General features: G+C 42.7%; 1 protein-coding gene across 12 annotated transcripts in view; it reads right to left on the bottom strand.

The window, feature by feature from the left end:
• Positions 1 to 1,930: 1,930 nt before the first annotated feature.
• Positions 1,931 to 17,128, bottom strand: part of ADGRF5 (adhesion G protein-coupled receptor F5) — a 108,732-nt gene continuing 93,534 nt past the window's right edge. For 7 of the 12 annotated variants that reach the window (XM_070074013.1, XM_070074017.1, XM_008263014.4 and 4 more), the window contains 8 exons: positions 16,589 to 16,744; positions 13,846 to 14,054; positions 12,130 to 12,309; positions 10,166 to 11,560; positions 8,565 to 8,606; positions 8,416 to 8,475; positions 7,616 to 7,700; positions 1,931 to 5,760 (listed from right to left, as the gene is read on the bottom strand). In XM_070074013.1, coding sequence (XP_069930114.1) covers positions 5,681 to 5,760; positions 7,616 to 7,700; positions 8,416 to 8,475; positions 8,565 to 8,606; positions 10,166 to 11,560; positions 12,130 to 12,309; positions 13,846 to 14,054; positions 16,589 to 16,744 — 2,207 coding nt within the window. In that variant the 3' untranslated portion in view covers positions 1,931 to 5,680. Of the gene's footprint in view, positions 5,761 to 6,387; positions 6,455 to 7,615; positions 7,701 to 8,415; positions 8,476 to 8,564; positions 8,607 to 10,165; positions 11,561 to 12,129; positions 12,310 to 13,845; positions 14,055 to 16,588; positions 16,745 to 17,128 lie in introns of all 12 variants that reach the window. The other 5 variants (XM_070074015.1, XM_070074020.1, XM_070074021.1 and 2 more) reach the window with 1 other exon arrangement.

Genomic DNA, 17,128 nt, shown 5'->3' with positions numbered 1-17,128 from the left:
TCTCTGACTGGAGAGCTCTCTCTCTCCATGCCCCCATCGCTGTCTCTGCGAGGTGGGGAGTGAGAGTGAGCCCTTTATTTCCAATTACTTTCCTCCTGCAGGCCCTGCCTTCAACCTATTCATATGACCCAAATTATTCCTCTGTATGTGCCAAACAGGCACGTCATCCACTGGCCAAACATCACCTCTGTGATCTTGGAAACGCCTCCTCTGCCGTCCACCAGGTGGCGGTCGAGTCTTAGGAGAAGCGCTGGCTTCCAGCTCTGGGAGGCCAGCTGTCACTCATTAACCCAGCTGGAGAAGACTGGCAAGACTTGGAGGAGGAGTACAGCTGTGAGAGCGCTCCTGGGGCATGGGAAAAAGCTCACGGTTTCAGAACAGTCAATGGATGCACAATTTTCCACCGCTAATCAAAATCAGACGTCTCTTCCCACCACCACTGGGGGTGGGGGTTGGCGGGCAGGAGAAAGGAGATAAGGCTGCAACTTTCGAAATTGGCTCAAAGAATGGCGGCAGGGTCCAAAATTCTGGGATTTAATTGATTGATTAGCGTCAATACTTTGTGGTGCAGCGGGTTAGGTGCCAGCTTGGGGCACCTGCCTGGCTTGAGTTCTGGCTCTTCTGAGCTTCTGATCCAGCTTCCTGCTGTTGTGCACCATGGAAGGCAGCAGGTGATAGCTCAAATATGTGGGTACCTGCCACCCATGGGGGAGACCTCAGTGGAGTTCTGGGCTCCTGGCTTTCACCTGGCCCAGCCCCAACTGTTATGGGCTTTGGGTGAGTGAACCAGCAGATGGAAAATTTCTCTCTTTTTATCTCCCTCTCTCTTTAAATAAATACATAATCTCCAAAGAACAAAAGAAAAACTCTGGAGTGCAAACAGACTCAGCTCTCTCCTTGTCAGGGACAGAGCTGGCCTTTCAGCTCTTCTATGTCGAAGTTCCCAGGCAAAAGGGAAAGAATAGACATTTATAAAATTATCATTTAAAAATGATGGCTCAATCCCAAACACAGGACACCATAACCAAGGCCTCCCAGGCCCAGCCACACCACATGAAATGGTGTTTGGAGACAAGTAACAGGCAGCGGGCACCGTAACTAGCTTCAATAATGTCCTGGCTTTCCTGCTTTCTTCCTCTGTGCATTCCATATTCACTGCGAGTAGGAAGCTCATGGTCTCAGTCCATTGTTGTTGCTATAATGAAATATCTGGGTAACTTATAAAGAAGGGAAGTTTATTTGGCTCATGATTCTGGAGGCTGAGAAGTCCAAGAGATGGCGCCAGCATCTGCTCTGTATCTGGTGAGGGCCATTTGCTGTATCACAGCTTGCTGGTGGGCATCCCACAGCGAGACACAGCAAGTGTGCATGCTCAGGTCTCTCTTAGAAATCCTCCAATCCCAGCCTCATGAACTCATGTAATCCTAACTGCCTCACAAAGGATCACCTCCAAACACTATTCACATACGAGTTTGAAGTTTCCAACACTTGAACTTTGAGGGAGATATAATCACAGACAGCATGTATGAAATATGGTTGTTGTCTCGAATGTCTACAGGACATGCAGACTCTATTTTCAGCTCACAGTGAAAATGGCAATGGTCCCACATACAACTGTTGGGCTAGACATCCATTTGTATCCCAGACAATTGGGCTGGGAAAATGTCACTTCCAGGACGCCTGCTGAAATCCTCTCTAAGGTGCTGAACCCTCATGTGATCCGGGAGTGTGGATGGTGGGAAAGAAGCCACCAGCCCTGCAATAACTGGGCTCAGTTGCAAGCTCTGTTGTTTCCCAGGGCTGGAAAATGACAAAGATCACTCGCTGTTTACAGAATGGAGGTAAAATTCTGGTTAATGTGGCTAAGTCTGAAACTACAATGCCAACTTCTTGCCCAAGAGTACCCAACTGACACAGAAAGCTCACAAAATCTCATGAGATACTTTATTATTACAAGCATGGAAAAGGAAGACAAGGGTGTGCTGGCAGACTGTTAAGGCATGATTTAAGATCCTGAGTCATAATTGTCAAAACCCAAAGCATCCAGTTTCAAAGCTGGCATCTTCTTGGAAAGAATGAGCCGCTATTTCCATTACCTTTTAAAAACTGCAAAAGATAGATATCTCCATGGCAAGATCCTCTTTCACTGTAGACGTTAGAAGAACCAGACTTTCGCTGGTCTGGATGGCTGGCTTTCTCCTTGGCACACAGAGGACCTCTTGGGCTTCACAGTCACATGACATGGATAAAATTCATTCCACTTGAGGGGCATTTCTAGGACTGCAATGTTTCCTTTGTATTCTCCCATGATGGTGCCTTTCTGCCCCTCTCACCTCGGAGTAACTCCACACACCACCCTTCTGCACTCCCCGGCAGCTGTGTCTGTCTTGTTTCCCTGTCACTTATTTCCCTGAAGTCTTCCAACACAGTTCTCTCTGACGTTCTCTACACAAACCACAGAAGACTGGTCTTCTCCAGCTATGTTCTGAATAATCCGTGAACACTTATTTACCTCTTTACCAATCTAAACGATGAGAAATGGGAAGAAATGACTTATCCATGGGGACGATGTGTTATCGGGGGCTTACAGGAGTCTCAGAGACTATTCCTGATGTTTCTATTAATCGCTCATTTGTGAGTGCCCCAATCTCGCCATCCCTGAAAGGTCCCTTAATGAGAGAAAGTTGTGATTCATGATATTGAGCGAGGTCACGAGCATGGGGAACCCTGGGAGCTTTCCAGTCAAGTGGACCACAAGGCCCAACCTGCAGCAATGTCTGAGCCGCTGTGTCTCCCTCCCTCAGAGACTGGCTACCAACATCCCTGGAGTCACCACTGGTTAAGAAACGGTGATCTCAGGGCCACACGAGCCTCTTGATTTCCTGTCCTTTGTAGACCCCTGAACTACTTTCTTCTACAACTGTGATTGGGCAGACAACTAACCCATGTTTCCCCAATTTTATGTTTTCATTGCTTTTCTGGAATTTGCATCAAGGGCTGTGTGGAAGGACAAGCTCTCCTGAGTGTATGTGTGTGCGTGTTGGAGGTAAGAGAACGTGCCTTGGTTAATGACTACAGGCACGGGGCCAGCCTGACATTCTGTGGAACGCAACTGACAGTTCCTGTCATTATCAAGGTTCCCTTTACAAGGCCAAACACAATGATTCCCTAGTGATCTCTGCTGAAGTGGGTGGAAGGTCAGTGTTTTTTGTCCCTTTGCAGTTTTTTTTAAAGAGATTTATTTATTTATTTCAAAGGAGTTACAGAGGCGTGGGGGGGGGTAGACACACACACACACACACACAGAGAGAGAGAGAGAGAGAGAGAGAGAGAGGTCTTCCATCTACTGGTTCACTTGTCAGGAGCCTGGAGCTTCTTCCAGGTCTCCCAATTGGGTGCAGGGACCTAAGCACTTAGGCCATCTTCTACTGCTTTCCCATGCCATAGCAGAGAGCTGCATGGGAAGTGGAGCAGCAGGGACTTGAACCGGTGGGCATGTGGGATGCTGGCACTGCAGGCAGCGGCTTTACTCACTGCACCACAGCACCTGCTACCTTTGAGTTTTTGAACATGACAACCACAGCCTTCTCCTGGATATGGTACTTTCCTTGATTGATCATGTCAAAATTGCCCAGTTTACCTTGTGCTACTGCCCTTCCTCGATTCTCCTTGATATAATAATTCCAGAAACAAGTCAGAGCCATTCTTTCTTGAGTATTTAATTCTAATTCAACTGATGCCCTAACTTAACATGTGTGTCTATCTGAGCTCTGCCCAAAGTTGGAACCTCTCTGGAGAACCTCATCCACATGTATATCCTACCAATCATTTCCTTTAGTGACTTTAAATAATGACTTGGTCAGTTGAGAGAGGGCTGTGGCAATTCTCAAGCAAACACATATGTCATTTGCAAAAACAGAAATAGAGTTTGACACAAAGCACTGTTAGGAGTTCTATTTGTGCCTCCTCTGCTCCATGCCTCTCACTCTCCATGAAGAAGAGTGAGGCAGAAGGAGAACCAAATTTTACAATGGAAGGAAGCGATTTTAAGAGGTTAAAATATTATAAAAGAAACTCTTTCAGACCTCAATAAAAAAGCATTGACTCTTGGCCCCTTTGTCCCCATCTTCCTAGTGGTGGACCGTTTATGTTCTCAGGCCTCAGGTGGAGCACAAAGCTCACATATACCGAATGGTCCCACAGTTTACCTCTGTCTCATTCTCCCTCTGGGATCAGACTTTGATTGGGCTGCATGGTTGCTGTATCTACAGCACTCTACTCAGTGGTTAACTCCACTATGGATGCTGTTTTAATAAATATCTGTATTTTTTATGAAGTGCACATACACAAAACAAAACACCCACACACGTAATTCACAAACAATCAAATTTTTGGGAAAACCTCTACCATTTGTTCTTCATGGTAAAGTGTCATTAGGAGTACAGAATAATCAGCTGTAAATTTCTTTCTGGAAACTTTCCAAGTGGCCGAAACACAAATTAGACCCTATAGCACTCATAATGGATATTCGTCTCGGAACCTAAAGACTGAAAGAGATAATGTACAGCAAGCTATACACGCACCATGGACTGCTATAGTCACAGCAACAATAACAAGTAATAGCAACAACAACAATACACAGTGCTCTGAGATGATTAAAATCTATTCTATAATGCACAGAGAAGTACCTGGTTAAAGCTGTTACATATGAGACAGTTGGAATCTGTTTTCAGTGCAATATATCAGAGTTGGTGATTAATGGGTATAAAAATATATATCTTTTTGCTTTCAAAATGTGGAACAAACTAAAACATAAAGGTTTTCTAATAAACTAAAACAACTAATCACAGTTCAACCTGCATAGTTCTAATCAGGAATGGTTATCAACTTCCTCTGCTCGTTCATCCAACTTAGCTCGAACATGGACATGCACAAGAACATATGCACCTGTACAGCGTCAGGAGGATCAAGTCTCCTATTTACAATTCTTGCAAATATTATTATCCACTTGAAAGCATCCTGATGATGGCATTTCTTACCTTTCTCCCCCTTCTTAGCCAACAAAATATCAGGAAGATATCAAACCCATTCTCAATGGCTTATTCTCAGTTTCCATTTTTGGTCAACTTAGAAATTCTTAATGTTTTGGTATCTGAGAGTTTATATTAGATTATTAACATGGAAATTTTAATCTGTTGTCTTTAATGTTTTTCTTCATTCATTTTCTTTCTTTCTCTTTTTCTTCCTCTTCCTTCTCTCCTCTTCCTCTGTCCCTCTCACCCTTCCTATAATTCATCAAAGTATTTCTTAGGTACTAGTCCTTTACTTATTATTTTAATAAGAGTTTATCTTTGTGCCCCATGTGTGAAAAGTGAAAATGTCTCTTCAAAATGCTATTTTACAATATAGACAGGGATGTTGGATCTGGGGGACTTGAGTTTTCTTAAATACTATACACATTTGGCTATACAAGGGGCTGGAGGAGGGAGTAGAAATAAGGATAACAATGACTTTTTAGTCTATCTTTACAAAACAAAGCCTCTTCTCCAATGAGAAAGTCTTTTCAGTGTCTGCTCCCAGAAGCCTGCGTGAGAACAATTTACCCATGGCTCCGGAAGAGTCTGTTTTTCAGAGCATATCCATGTTCTCAAGAGGTCACACAGATTGGATTTTCCTGTTCTTAGTTGAGCAGCGAATATGCACTGGATGAATTTTCCAGGGATGAGCTGGTTGTTTCTGGGGTGGAAACATTATATGTTCCTGGAAAACAAAGCGGCAAGTCAGCCCTGCAGACAAGCCTTCCTGATCCCTGAGCTACAAACGTCTCCTAATGGACCAAGAGGTGCTCTAGTCCTAGAGCCAGGTAAGCTTGGCCATGCCTGGAAACCAAGCGTGCCTGCGCTCCTCCCAAGGCCCCAGGGAGCCAGAGAACCAACAGAGCTGTCGTTCTCAAGCATGCGTGCAGCTCACAAGCACTAACTACTTCACATCACACCAGCAGCCAGATTTTCACAAAAGACAGGAAGATCACAACGTGGAAAGCCTCTGCACATGCCACCACATGCACTGGCCTGGGGACATCTGCATGAGGGAAACTCCCTGGGTGATTCGGGAAAGCTGTTTGGAGGGACCTGGAGTTTGAGCTGAAGGTCAAGGTTTGTAAAGGGGAGAAAGGGAAAGAAGAGAGAAAATTGCAAGGGAAGAAAAGGTGGGACTACAAAGAAACAGAAGTCAGAAACACCAGTGAAAGTGTCGAGAACCAGTACAGCAAGAAGGCCAGCCTCGGAGGGACTGCACAGCTGGTGTGGGCAGATTTGGAGGACTGTGCATAGGGAGACAGTAGGGAGTATGTGCTGGGCAAGAGAAGGGTTGAAGGGCCCACCCTACCATCACACTGGTGAACTGCCACTGCTAACAAGGTTTCCATCATTGCCTGGGGGGACCTTTGGGGCTGCTGACAACACAAACCAGAGTGAAAGTGATTACTCCCCCCAAACAAGCCAAAGTGGAGCTCTATTCATGACCCTTGAGAGACCATCCGGCGGCAATGGCCAGAAATCTCAGAGCCCACACCCCAACTTTTATCCAACTGATTCAGAAACAAGGAACACATTTTATTGACCTCACACATGGTTAATTATGACTTCATGGAATTCTTTAATAGAGTTTTCATCCTTCTCACTAATAAATGGTAAATGTTCCCACAACAGTCCTAGCAAAATGCAATAGTTTTAATATACCCTGAAGGTTTGCTCATTTCTCAACAGGTAGAATCAGTGAGTTTCAAAACCAAAAGTGCAAATCCACCACTTTCATCTGTAATTCATCAAACTGAAAGGGAAAACACCAAGACCTCTGCAGTTGTAATGACTCTCAGAGCTTGCTTTCATGTGAAAAGCTTGGTCTGGAATATTGACATATTTTCATATTTCATTTGTGAGATCTGTTCAGTTTCAAAAAACTGGAAGAAATCCTGGAATTTATTTTCCCTAGGAGTATGGTGATATGGCACAGGAGATTCAATGAGCAGGAATAGTTGAGATCCTTTGCACAAAGTCATTAGTACTATTCATTTTATATCACCAAGGTGGACATTTTAACTGAGAATGTTTCTAATAGAATAATTAACTTGGGTGATCCCTCATATTTGTATATAGTTTTATAAACATAAAGAGTAAAACCAGCATACTCAAAAAAGGGAAAATAAATCCACAAATGAGATTCTGAGATTATGTAGAATTTTCTAAATATATTCATAACCATAACCCAGAAACATGACCTATGTATCCCTATCCACTATAGATAGAGAGGAACTATATGTTTGACAAGGCAAGCAACTTTCAATCCTCATTTTGAAAGCTGATAGTTTTGACAAATGTTCTCCAAAGTCTTATCTAAGTTCTCAATGTCTTATACCCCATAAGGGATCAATGGTTGTCCATTGAAGGAAGTTACCCCTGTACAACCTCCTGGTGATTTGTGCAAATGTAAGCAGTTCCTTACATTTGGCCTCTATCCCAAATGAAACCATTTCAAGGAAATTCTAGGGAGTGGGGGCCAAAAAAGTAGGAATGTTGAGGTCCCCATCAAGAAGCACTTGGAAGTCACTACTTACCTGTTTTACCAAACAAATTGTTAAATCTTCTTGATATCGGAGAGCTCATAGAAAACACGGGTGTGGATGAACCTAGGGATGTTGACTAGAAGACAGATGGGGAAAAAAACAGTCACAAAGCAAATTTGTTAGATCAAGGCTTTTTTGAGTACTAAGAGGTTGGGTTATTGCTCTTTAGTGGTCACTTCCTGTATTTCTAATCCTGTTCAGTTATAACATTGAAGGAGAAAGAAGAAAGAAAGAGAAATAGAAGAAAGGAATGAAGGAAGGAAAGGAGAAAGGAAAGTAGGAGGGAGGGAGGAAGGAAGGGATGAAAGGAAGGAAAGAAGAAAAAGAAAGGAAGAGAAAGAAAATAAATCTTCTAGGATATGTCTTATTTTTTGAAAGGTTTTTAGTATCTTCTGATATGCAAAAGGCATTCAGATGTATTTAAGGGCAATATTTATACTCCAAAATGAACTATAGAAAATTCTACCCATTCCTAATTCTACCAGAAGTTAGTTTCTTGTGCAAAGTTTCAACTTTAAGTTACTGTCATTTAAATATAAATTTTAAAACATGGAGTCGCATTTTAATGATAGTTCTGTGGCTGTGTTTATCAGGCTGAATGAGGTGAGAAGCAAAAATCAATCAACAACCCATGTACAAATTAGCTGTGGAGAGAGAGGGGTTTGGGTATGCAATGTATATAATCTCACTGATCAAAATTCCAAGAGGAAAATGTAGTGCCCTCTACTTTGTCTCACAAATGGAATTCACAAGTATGAAATATGGAGAGTTTCCTTATTGAAAAGTATTACCTTTGAATGCTGAGAAGACCATCTTGACAATGAAAACTTATTCAGCAAAGCTTCCTGGACCTGCATTGTTTGAAAGATGCCATCATAAATTCATCATGCCATGCACACTTTGGACTTTTCTAAGAACATGAAACTGTCTTTGTTCTTACCTTCTGATCCCAGAGGCATCCAAAGAGTAAAATGAATAATCCCTGGGAGAAAGATTAAGAAAAAGTGCATTTTAATCATATTCTATTGTTTGGTACAATTATTAACCTTGTGGTGAATATTTGCTACCCCTCTCCTCATCTGAGGTTATGGAATGAGTCTAGTACACACTAAGGGGTCCCAAATGTTATAATGTTATGAAAATATTTTCTATTTCCAATTATGAATGGGCAGTCCTATTGATTCCTCTTATACCTACATTATTCTTCATTAATTGCTACAGGTTGTGATGAGACTCTGGAGCACAGAGGGAAATAATTATTTTCTTTCCCACTCAAGCATATCTTGAAGGTCATTAAACATGAATGAGCCTGACAGCTTGGAGCTACAGGCCTAGTAGCAGAAGTTAGGGTTGTATGGTCTTGGCAAAAGTACCAGGAAGTGATGTCTCAACTTCACCTCTAGACCTCTTACCTCCTCACTAATACACAGGAGCCTGCATCCTGGGGCAGGACTTTTCTAACCTTACACCTCAGTGGGTGAAGTAGAATTAATTCCTCCCTTCCTTGTACTCCAAAGTCATCTAGCCTGCCCCTCTGCTATGGCTGTTTTAACAGATTGGCCTGCACTGTAATTAATTATGTGTTGTAGGAGAGAAGATAGAAGATATCTTTTCATCTTACTATAATCAGATAATCAGATTCCATGGCATTCATTTTTTTTTTTTTCAGGCAGAGTTAGACAGTGAGAGAGAGAGACAGAGAGAAAGGTCTTCCTTCCGTTGGCTCATCCCCCAAATGGCCACCACAGCTGGCATGCTGCGCCGAACCAAAGCCAGGAGCCAGGTGTTTCCTCCTGGTTTCCCATGCAAATACAGGGGCCCAAGCACTTGGGCCATCCTCCACTGCTTTCCCAGGCCACAGCAGAGAGCTGTACTGGAAGAGGAGGAACCGGGACAGAATCCGGCGCACCAACTGGGACTAGAACCTGGGTTGCCGGCGCTGCAGGCGGAGGATTAGCTTAGTGAGCCATGGCGCCGGCCACATTCATTCTTCAATAAATGTTTCCAGAGAACCTACTGTGTGGCACACAGCATTTATTTCATTCATGTGGTTATTGAGAGCTTACTCTAGAACAAGGTCTATGCTAAGTTCTCGGGATATAGTGAGCAACAAGAGAGATGTGATCCCTGTCCTCACAACACAGAGCTCACTGAATGCCCATGGAAATTAATTAGAAATATTACTTGGTTTAATAGTGGTATTTTTATTTAGCAGATAATGGACTGAATCAAGATAATGTTACAGAAATGGTGAAATCCAATTTAGGGAAGGAGCTTTCTTCTTACTTGTATTATTAGGGCATTTAAGAGAGATTGGTAGACAACTAAGTCATAATGCAGGTGATAAGAGCTAGGGGGTTCCATGGGAGCAGAGGAATGTGTCCTTTCTGTCTCAATGTGGTTTTGTAATTGCTACCCTTTAGGGCTAGTGCTTCTTCCAGATTAAAGTCCTTCCCCATTCCTACTTCTGTTTGTGTTTCTGTCATTAGTTTGTTTCACAGGAATAGAGACTTACTGAGAGCCCTATACTACAGAACTTACCTGGAAGGCATTGAGGAGTGTAAATATGATATGGAACACAGCATTGCTCCCTTGGAACACAGTGGCAAGACCAAAACCCCACGTGAGCCCCAGGAGTGGTGTGAGGACCCCGATGCTCTTGCTGATCTGAAACAGGCTGCTCCTTTCTTGCTTGCAAGGTTTGTCTCCAATGGAAGGCCTTAGGATCTTGGTGATGACCACAACTGTGATGGTCACATTAATCACCACAATGATCAGTGCTGGGATGACAAAGGCAAGCAGGGCCTTGGTGTCATCCCAGTTGAGCCAACAGGCATTCTTCCTCATGTAGACTTCCTGTGGTTGGGTGGCTCCCACCGTGATGACTGAGATGACAAGGGGGCAGCCATAGCCAAGAGAGAAGGCAATGGCTTTCTGAATGGACTTGCTTGCATCATGGAGAATGAAAACTAGGCGATAGAAGAGCATGAGGCCCAGCACCAGCATCCAGAAGAAGACACTGAGGTAGAAGAAATGGATGAAGAAGGTTGCAGCCACACAGGCTGTCTTGTTGAGTGGGTAGTAATAGTCATGGATGGCAGTGGCCACAATGAACCAGGTGTCAGCAACCAGAAGGGAGGCAGCGATGTTTACAATGCAGATGTGGCGCATGTAGGAAGTCCGGTTCTTGGTGACTGATTTCCATACCACTGCCTCCACCACTAGACAGGCCGCTAGGCTCAAGATGGAAAATCCCAATCCAATGTAAGAAATGATATCCAGCAGAATTTTCAGGAGAGAACCAGGGTCCGGGGAGTCAGGGGACATGAGGATGGAGAATGATGTCAGATGATCACAGGTGCAGAAAACACTGTCCCTGTTGACTTCTTTGACATAGCACCCACTGCTGTCCCACCCTCCTGTGTTGTTGGAAAGGCTGAAATTCCAGAAGACACATTGTGGTTTCCCACCCGCAGGATTGTTGTTCTTAAAAATCATTGAAATCCTGAATGGCGTGGCTATGTTGTGACTGATGGTGGTTGTCATCACCAAGCTGTTGGCAACATCTTTTTTCTGACCATCCTGAGCAAGGATGGCCTTGAGAGTCGGAAAAGCCACTGTGACAACAGATGAATCAGGCTGCAAGTTTTCCAGCTGGCACTTGTCAATGACCACATTGCCCCAGAGGTCAGAGTCTGGGAAAATAAATCTCTGCTGGTAGGGCTTGGGGTGGCCAGATTTTATCACCATGCTCCTCATCTGCACATTTGGGTGGGAGAGGGACAAAGGAGTGTTATCCCCTGACCGTAGTGCCTGGGAAAATCTTTCCACTGAATGCAGTAATTGTGAACTTTGCTTGGTCTGTTGATGTTGTAAAACCTCCCAGGTGCTCAAGATCTTCTTGCTGAGGATGACATTAACGGTGGCAAGCACATGCTGTAAGCAACAAGGCATGGAGTCAAACCAAATTCTCTCAATCATAAAAGATTAAAAAAAGTTTCACCTTCCTGGAAACTGGTTGCAAGTATATAGGTAAGAGGAAGACAGAAGGGAGAAAGGGTTCCCAAAGTCTTATGCTAATGGATTAAGTGTAGTGTAATTATGGCATCTGAAGCTGGGGCCTTTGGAGGGTGCTTAGATTGAACTGGATTACTAGGGTGAAGTTGCCATTATTCTATCTATTTTCTTTATCAGAAGAGGCACAGAAACATGGGAGAGCTTGTTCCCTGTCTCTCTGCTTCCTAACTCACCATGTGACCCTTCCCTCATTGTGTTCTGCCACCCTCACCAAACACCAAGGCAATAGTACTGCTTCATCTTGGACATTGAACTCTAAAATCATGATCCAAAACAAACCTCCTTTCTTCTCAAATAACTACTCCCAGGCATTTTGGTGACAGCAATGTAAAGGTGACTAATATACTGAGGAATTAAGCTTCTTGAAAACAAGCCCCAAGAGTGAAAAGCTAAGACCCAAAACTTCTGTAAGTCTTAAGCAAACTCACCATCATCATTTCTGAATTCACTTGGGTTGGGACTGTTGAGAGCAAATCAAGAATGCTAACAATGGCTCCCAGGCTTCCAGGAAATAAGCTGATTTCGTGTTTCACCTTGACTGTGCTAGTTGAAAGATCCTTCAGGTATGTAGGCAGCTTCTCATCTTGGGAAGGGCTTTTGACCAAAGCCTAGTAAAGCAAAAGCCAAAACAAACAGACAAAGATGTGTTACTGAGTCCACCCATCATACCCTGCTGACCCATTCATGACAAAATCTATCATATCTGTAGATTCTTTTTCTCTATTCCATAAGTACATCCCAGAAGATAATGTATTCTCTAAAGAATGAGCTCAAATTCTATCTTGTCTAGGAAGGCTTTAATGAGAGTATGAATTCCTCTGAATGCATAAATACTTGTTTTATTCTATATACCTTATGTCTGTGACATCTCTGCTAGTGGGGTTTTATGTTTTAATTTTAATATCTCTCCAATTAAATATAAGCTCCTCAACAACATGAATGTATTATTTTACATGGATGTATTCTTTTACATCTTTCTCATAATTCTTAACACCCAACGTAATACAAGTCACATAACTTGGTTCATCATCTAACAAATCTATGTTGAACAGACAAATCAAATGGAATATGATAGAATAGCATTACCCTTTTCCATTGAAAATGTACCTAGGATTGGGGCCAGGGCCCACCACTGAATTCAAATTATAATTTTCCTATTTATAGATCAGGATAATTTATATCCCTCATGCTTCATCTTTGAAGGTTTAACTCAGACACCAAGTTTTTCAAGTCACATTTCTTGATTTATCCTATTGAAATTAATTTGTTTATACCTATCCAACTGGATTATATTTTCGGACAAATCAGAGGCTGTGTTCTGCTTTAGCCTTTTTACTTTGACAGAACCTATAATAATGCTTTGTCCATAGTAGGTATTTTAATTAATTTGGTGTGAGATGAGAGAAAGAAGGTAATCTGATAAAACACAAGTCAGTGTTACTCCTTTTCTCAATCTTCTGCCAGTCGTTCAGAGGATTTGGAACTGGCCTTCTGAAGTTATTACCAGCAGGTATAAACACTAGTTGTGTCAACAACATTTATTTAGTGTAGGTCATTGAGTTTTGGTAGTATCTAACTTACAAAAAATTAAATGTGGAGATGACATTCATTAGTTTTGACCGGAATTATCCCTTGCTACATAGTGGTAGGCTGTATTTTAGGTAAGAGGCAGGGTAGTTCCATCTTCATAATTTATCTTGAAAGATTGGGAGAGATCTCAAACTTCCAAGAACTTAAAGCTCAACCATTTTTTTAAAAATTGATATACTTTGCTTTTTCATATGGCTCATCTTTCTGAAAAGATTATAGCTATTTTATCCATATCAAAAGTATTTAAAGGAGAGCAGTAAGAGATAGGGTAATACACTGCCCCTTGGATTTTTTTTTGGATACAAGGTACTGAGAAGTCAAACTTCAGGTATTCAGCTGGCCCTAGGGTAGAACACATACTGCATTGCCTTCAGATTCAAATTCAAGCAAAACATACTTTTTTATGTATTTTTTGGTGTGCATCTTCTTTGGAAATAAAGTACTTTGGGGAGCAACACAAACCAGCCCAAGGACACTTTCCTGAGTGCTAAGAAACATGACAAGCCAGAAAGATCTCCCCACCAAGGGCTCAGAGTCAAAGGTCTAAGAGTTACCTTGGTCAGCTGGAGCAGACTATTTATTGGAGCAGAAATGCAGTCATTCCTGTCCATCTTCCACTGGGAACCCACACATTTGTAAATGATGATCCCACCAACGGGATTTCCAGGGCTGCTGGAAATATTTGCAAACTGGCATAGTTTCTGGATAACTTTCCCAGGTTCCCCAACACCTAGGATGGGATCTTGGCATGTGATGCTCTTTCCTGCATTGGGAACACATAATTAAAAATGACAATGGGAAAGGAGGAAAAAAATATTGGGAACAGGACCAGATTTGTGTAGAATTTTGATGTTTGAATTAGTATTTCCACTCAATCTTAGTGATATTTTTGGAGCTACACAATTTCTTGACTTATGCCTCTGATTTTCCGAAGTCCCTCACTACCTTCCACACAAACCTGACTTCCTTAACCTACACTTGCTTTTCCTAACAGCATTTCTTTCCTCTATGTTGCATCCTCACCTCCAGGCCCCAGGAAACTTTTCTGCTGTGGAAGAAATTTAGACCTGGAAAATGATGAGAGCTTAAGATGAGCTTATCTGCATAAGAGATAACTCAGTTTACCAGGAATCTTTTAGGCACAAAGCCTTAACCTAGGACTTCTCAGTTCCAGGACATTAGAATCACCTGGGGGAGATTCTGAGCCTGCTGCTGACCCAGCTTACACAAGTCCAAGTAAATCAGGATCTCTGGGATGGGATTCAGATATCAGCAGTTTTGTAATCCTCCTTGGCGATTCCAGGAAGCTGCTGAGATTGAGAAGCACTGCCTTAATTTATTGTATATATTTTTTAAGAATTCTATTTGAGGCCTGCGCCACGGCTCACTAGGTTAATCCTCCACCTGTGGTGCCAGTACTCCGGGTTCTAGTTCCGGTTGGGGTGCCGCTTCTGTCCCGGGTGCCCCTCTTCCAGGCCAGCTCTATGCTGTGGCCAGGGAGTGCAGTGGAGGATGGCCCAAGTACTTGGGCCCTGCACCCCATGGGAGACCAGGAGGAAGCACCTGGCTCCTGGCTTTGGATTGGTGCAGCACACTGGCCATGGCAGCCATTTAGGGGGTGAACCAACGGAAGGAAGACCTTTCTCTCTGTCTCTCTCTCTCACTGTCTAACACTGCCTGTCAAAAAATAAATGAATAAATAAATAAATAAATAAAAGAATTCTATTTGAGAGGGAGAGGGGGAGGGAGAGGGAGAGGGAGAGGGAGAGGGAGAGGGAGAGACAGAGACAGAGAGACATCTCATATGCTGGTTCATTTCCCAAATGCCTGTAACAGTTGGGCCAGTGCCAAAATCTGGAAGCCACAAACTCAATCCAGGCTTCCCATGTGGGTGGCAGAGACCCAACCTGCTGACTCCTGGGGTGTGTATTAGCAGGAAGCTGGAAACAGGAGCAGAACTAGAATTTGAACCCAATCCAATATGGAATATAATCATCCCAAGGAATGTGATCATCCCAAGAAGCATCTTAACCACTAAGCCAAAGGCCCAGCCCATACTGCCTTGAAGACATAATCAATAGTTAGAATTCCAAGCACCTGTGACCTGAATAGTTTAAGCAATATGTTTAAGCATTTACTCCTATGTGACTTTATTTCATCTATTTCACCTTACTGACAACCAAATACAAATAGGAAAGTGACATTTGTTGCAAAATCTCCAATCTGCAGGAAATCCTGACTCTGGTGGGCAGACTCTTGTGTCCTCAGCATGTTTATTTATCATTAATTGAGATCTCAACCACTGCATAAAGTCTTGAAATAAATAAGTAACTTCTGGGAAAAGGACGAAAGAGGAGAACAAAGAAAAGTGAATAGAACCTGCTCGCTAAGCTAGACAGATGAAGAGGTAACCATTGCTGCCACATGGAGGGGCTGTGCTTGGTAGGGCCAGGGGATGGTGACACCAAAGGATAAAGAACTTTAGATTTCTTCATGCTTTGGAGTCCAGGGCCCAGTGACCAACACATATGTGCATGGCCGCAAATCATTCAGTAAATTAGACAAGCTTGGTGAGGGAGCCATGGATCCTTCCTCTATCAAGTCTTATTCAAATAGGGTAGGGGATGCTTATGGTAGAAGTCCAGGGGTCATCATGGGTCCCCTTTCCCCTGGGCTGCTACTGAACAAGGCTCTTCAGTGTTGGGTGGTCACAGAAATGACTCCATAAATCATGACCTTTTCCTTGAGGATATGATGCAGGGGCATATTGACACAGAGATGTTGAAGGATGGGAAAGGCAGTTGCCAGTCTTTAGATCAATTACTCTCACATAGCCCTGTCTTAGGAAAAGGGTGCTGGTGAGAAAAAAAATAACTTTGCTGAAATCTCAAAGGAATCTCAGTTGTTCACAGATACCATCCACTCTTATCTACCTGGTGAACATCTTAGCCTTTGAGACTCAGCTGAACTATGATTTCATCTGCAAGTCTTTGCTGATCACTCACTCTCCACCTGCCATCAGCAGAATTAAACCAGGTAGCCTCTTCTGGTCACCCATAATATCTATAATTCTGCCCTTTCATGTTGTAAGTGATAAAAAAAATTTAACATGTCTGCCTCTCCCATAGGCTCAAGGACAGGAAACATGGGCTACTTCTTTTCAGCTCCCTAGGGGCAGCCAAAACCTGCCATGGATAATGTATTTAACATCTATTTATTAAGTGGATAAATAAGGACGTGAATGCATGCATCTCTACTCATGACTTATGTTTTAAAGCAGTTTTAACCACAACTTACCAGGAACCAGATTCAGCTTGATAGATTTGCTCCGGACTGAATTATTAGCAGCATTAATAAAGTGACAAAACATATCAACATTTTCTGGACACCGAGAAACTGAGTTTGCCATGAAATTGTGTTTGTAGCACACTTGCTTTCCATTGACTTCTTTTGCTAAAGATGGAGTTAATGAAAGAATTACAGCATGAGTATTCAAAGTAAAATTTTGTTAACATGGTCGAATATGTATAAACCTGCCCAAACCTTTTTCCAGGAATATGTCACATTGATTTTAAATAAGGTTTCATGTTTTACATGGTTTTGCCTCTGGCTTGTAGGAGTAAATAAGCTGACCTTTTCATGTGGCTAGTCAAAACTTCACCCCTATCATTCATGATTCCAAACCTAGGCTTACATATTTTTGGCAATCAGAATGCTTTTTTAGCATCCCTCTGGTCCCTTTACCTATCCAAATCCCATCATGCTCTGTACATTTTCCTTATCTTACCTTCACCACCTTGGGTTAGGGTCACTTCCTTTTGGGTCTGTCCGTCTTAT

Source organism: Oryctolagus cuniculus, chromosome 5 (assembly GCF_964237555.1).
Source record: "Oryctolagus cuniculus chromosome 5, mOryCun1.1, whole genome shotgun sequence".
NCBI classification, from domain to species: domain Eukaryota; kingdom Metazoa; phylum Chordata; class Mammalia; order Lagomorpha; family Leporidae; genus Oryctolagus; species Oryctolagus cuniculus.
This window is presented reverse-complemented; position numbering and strand designations above follow the sequence as displayed.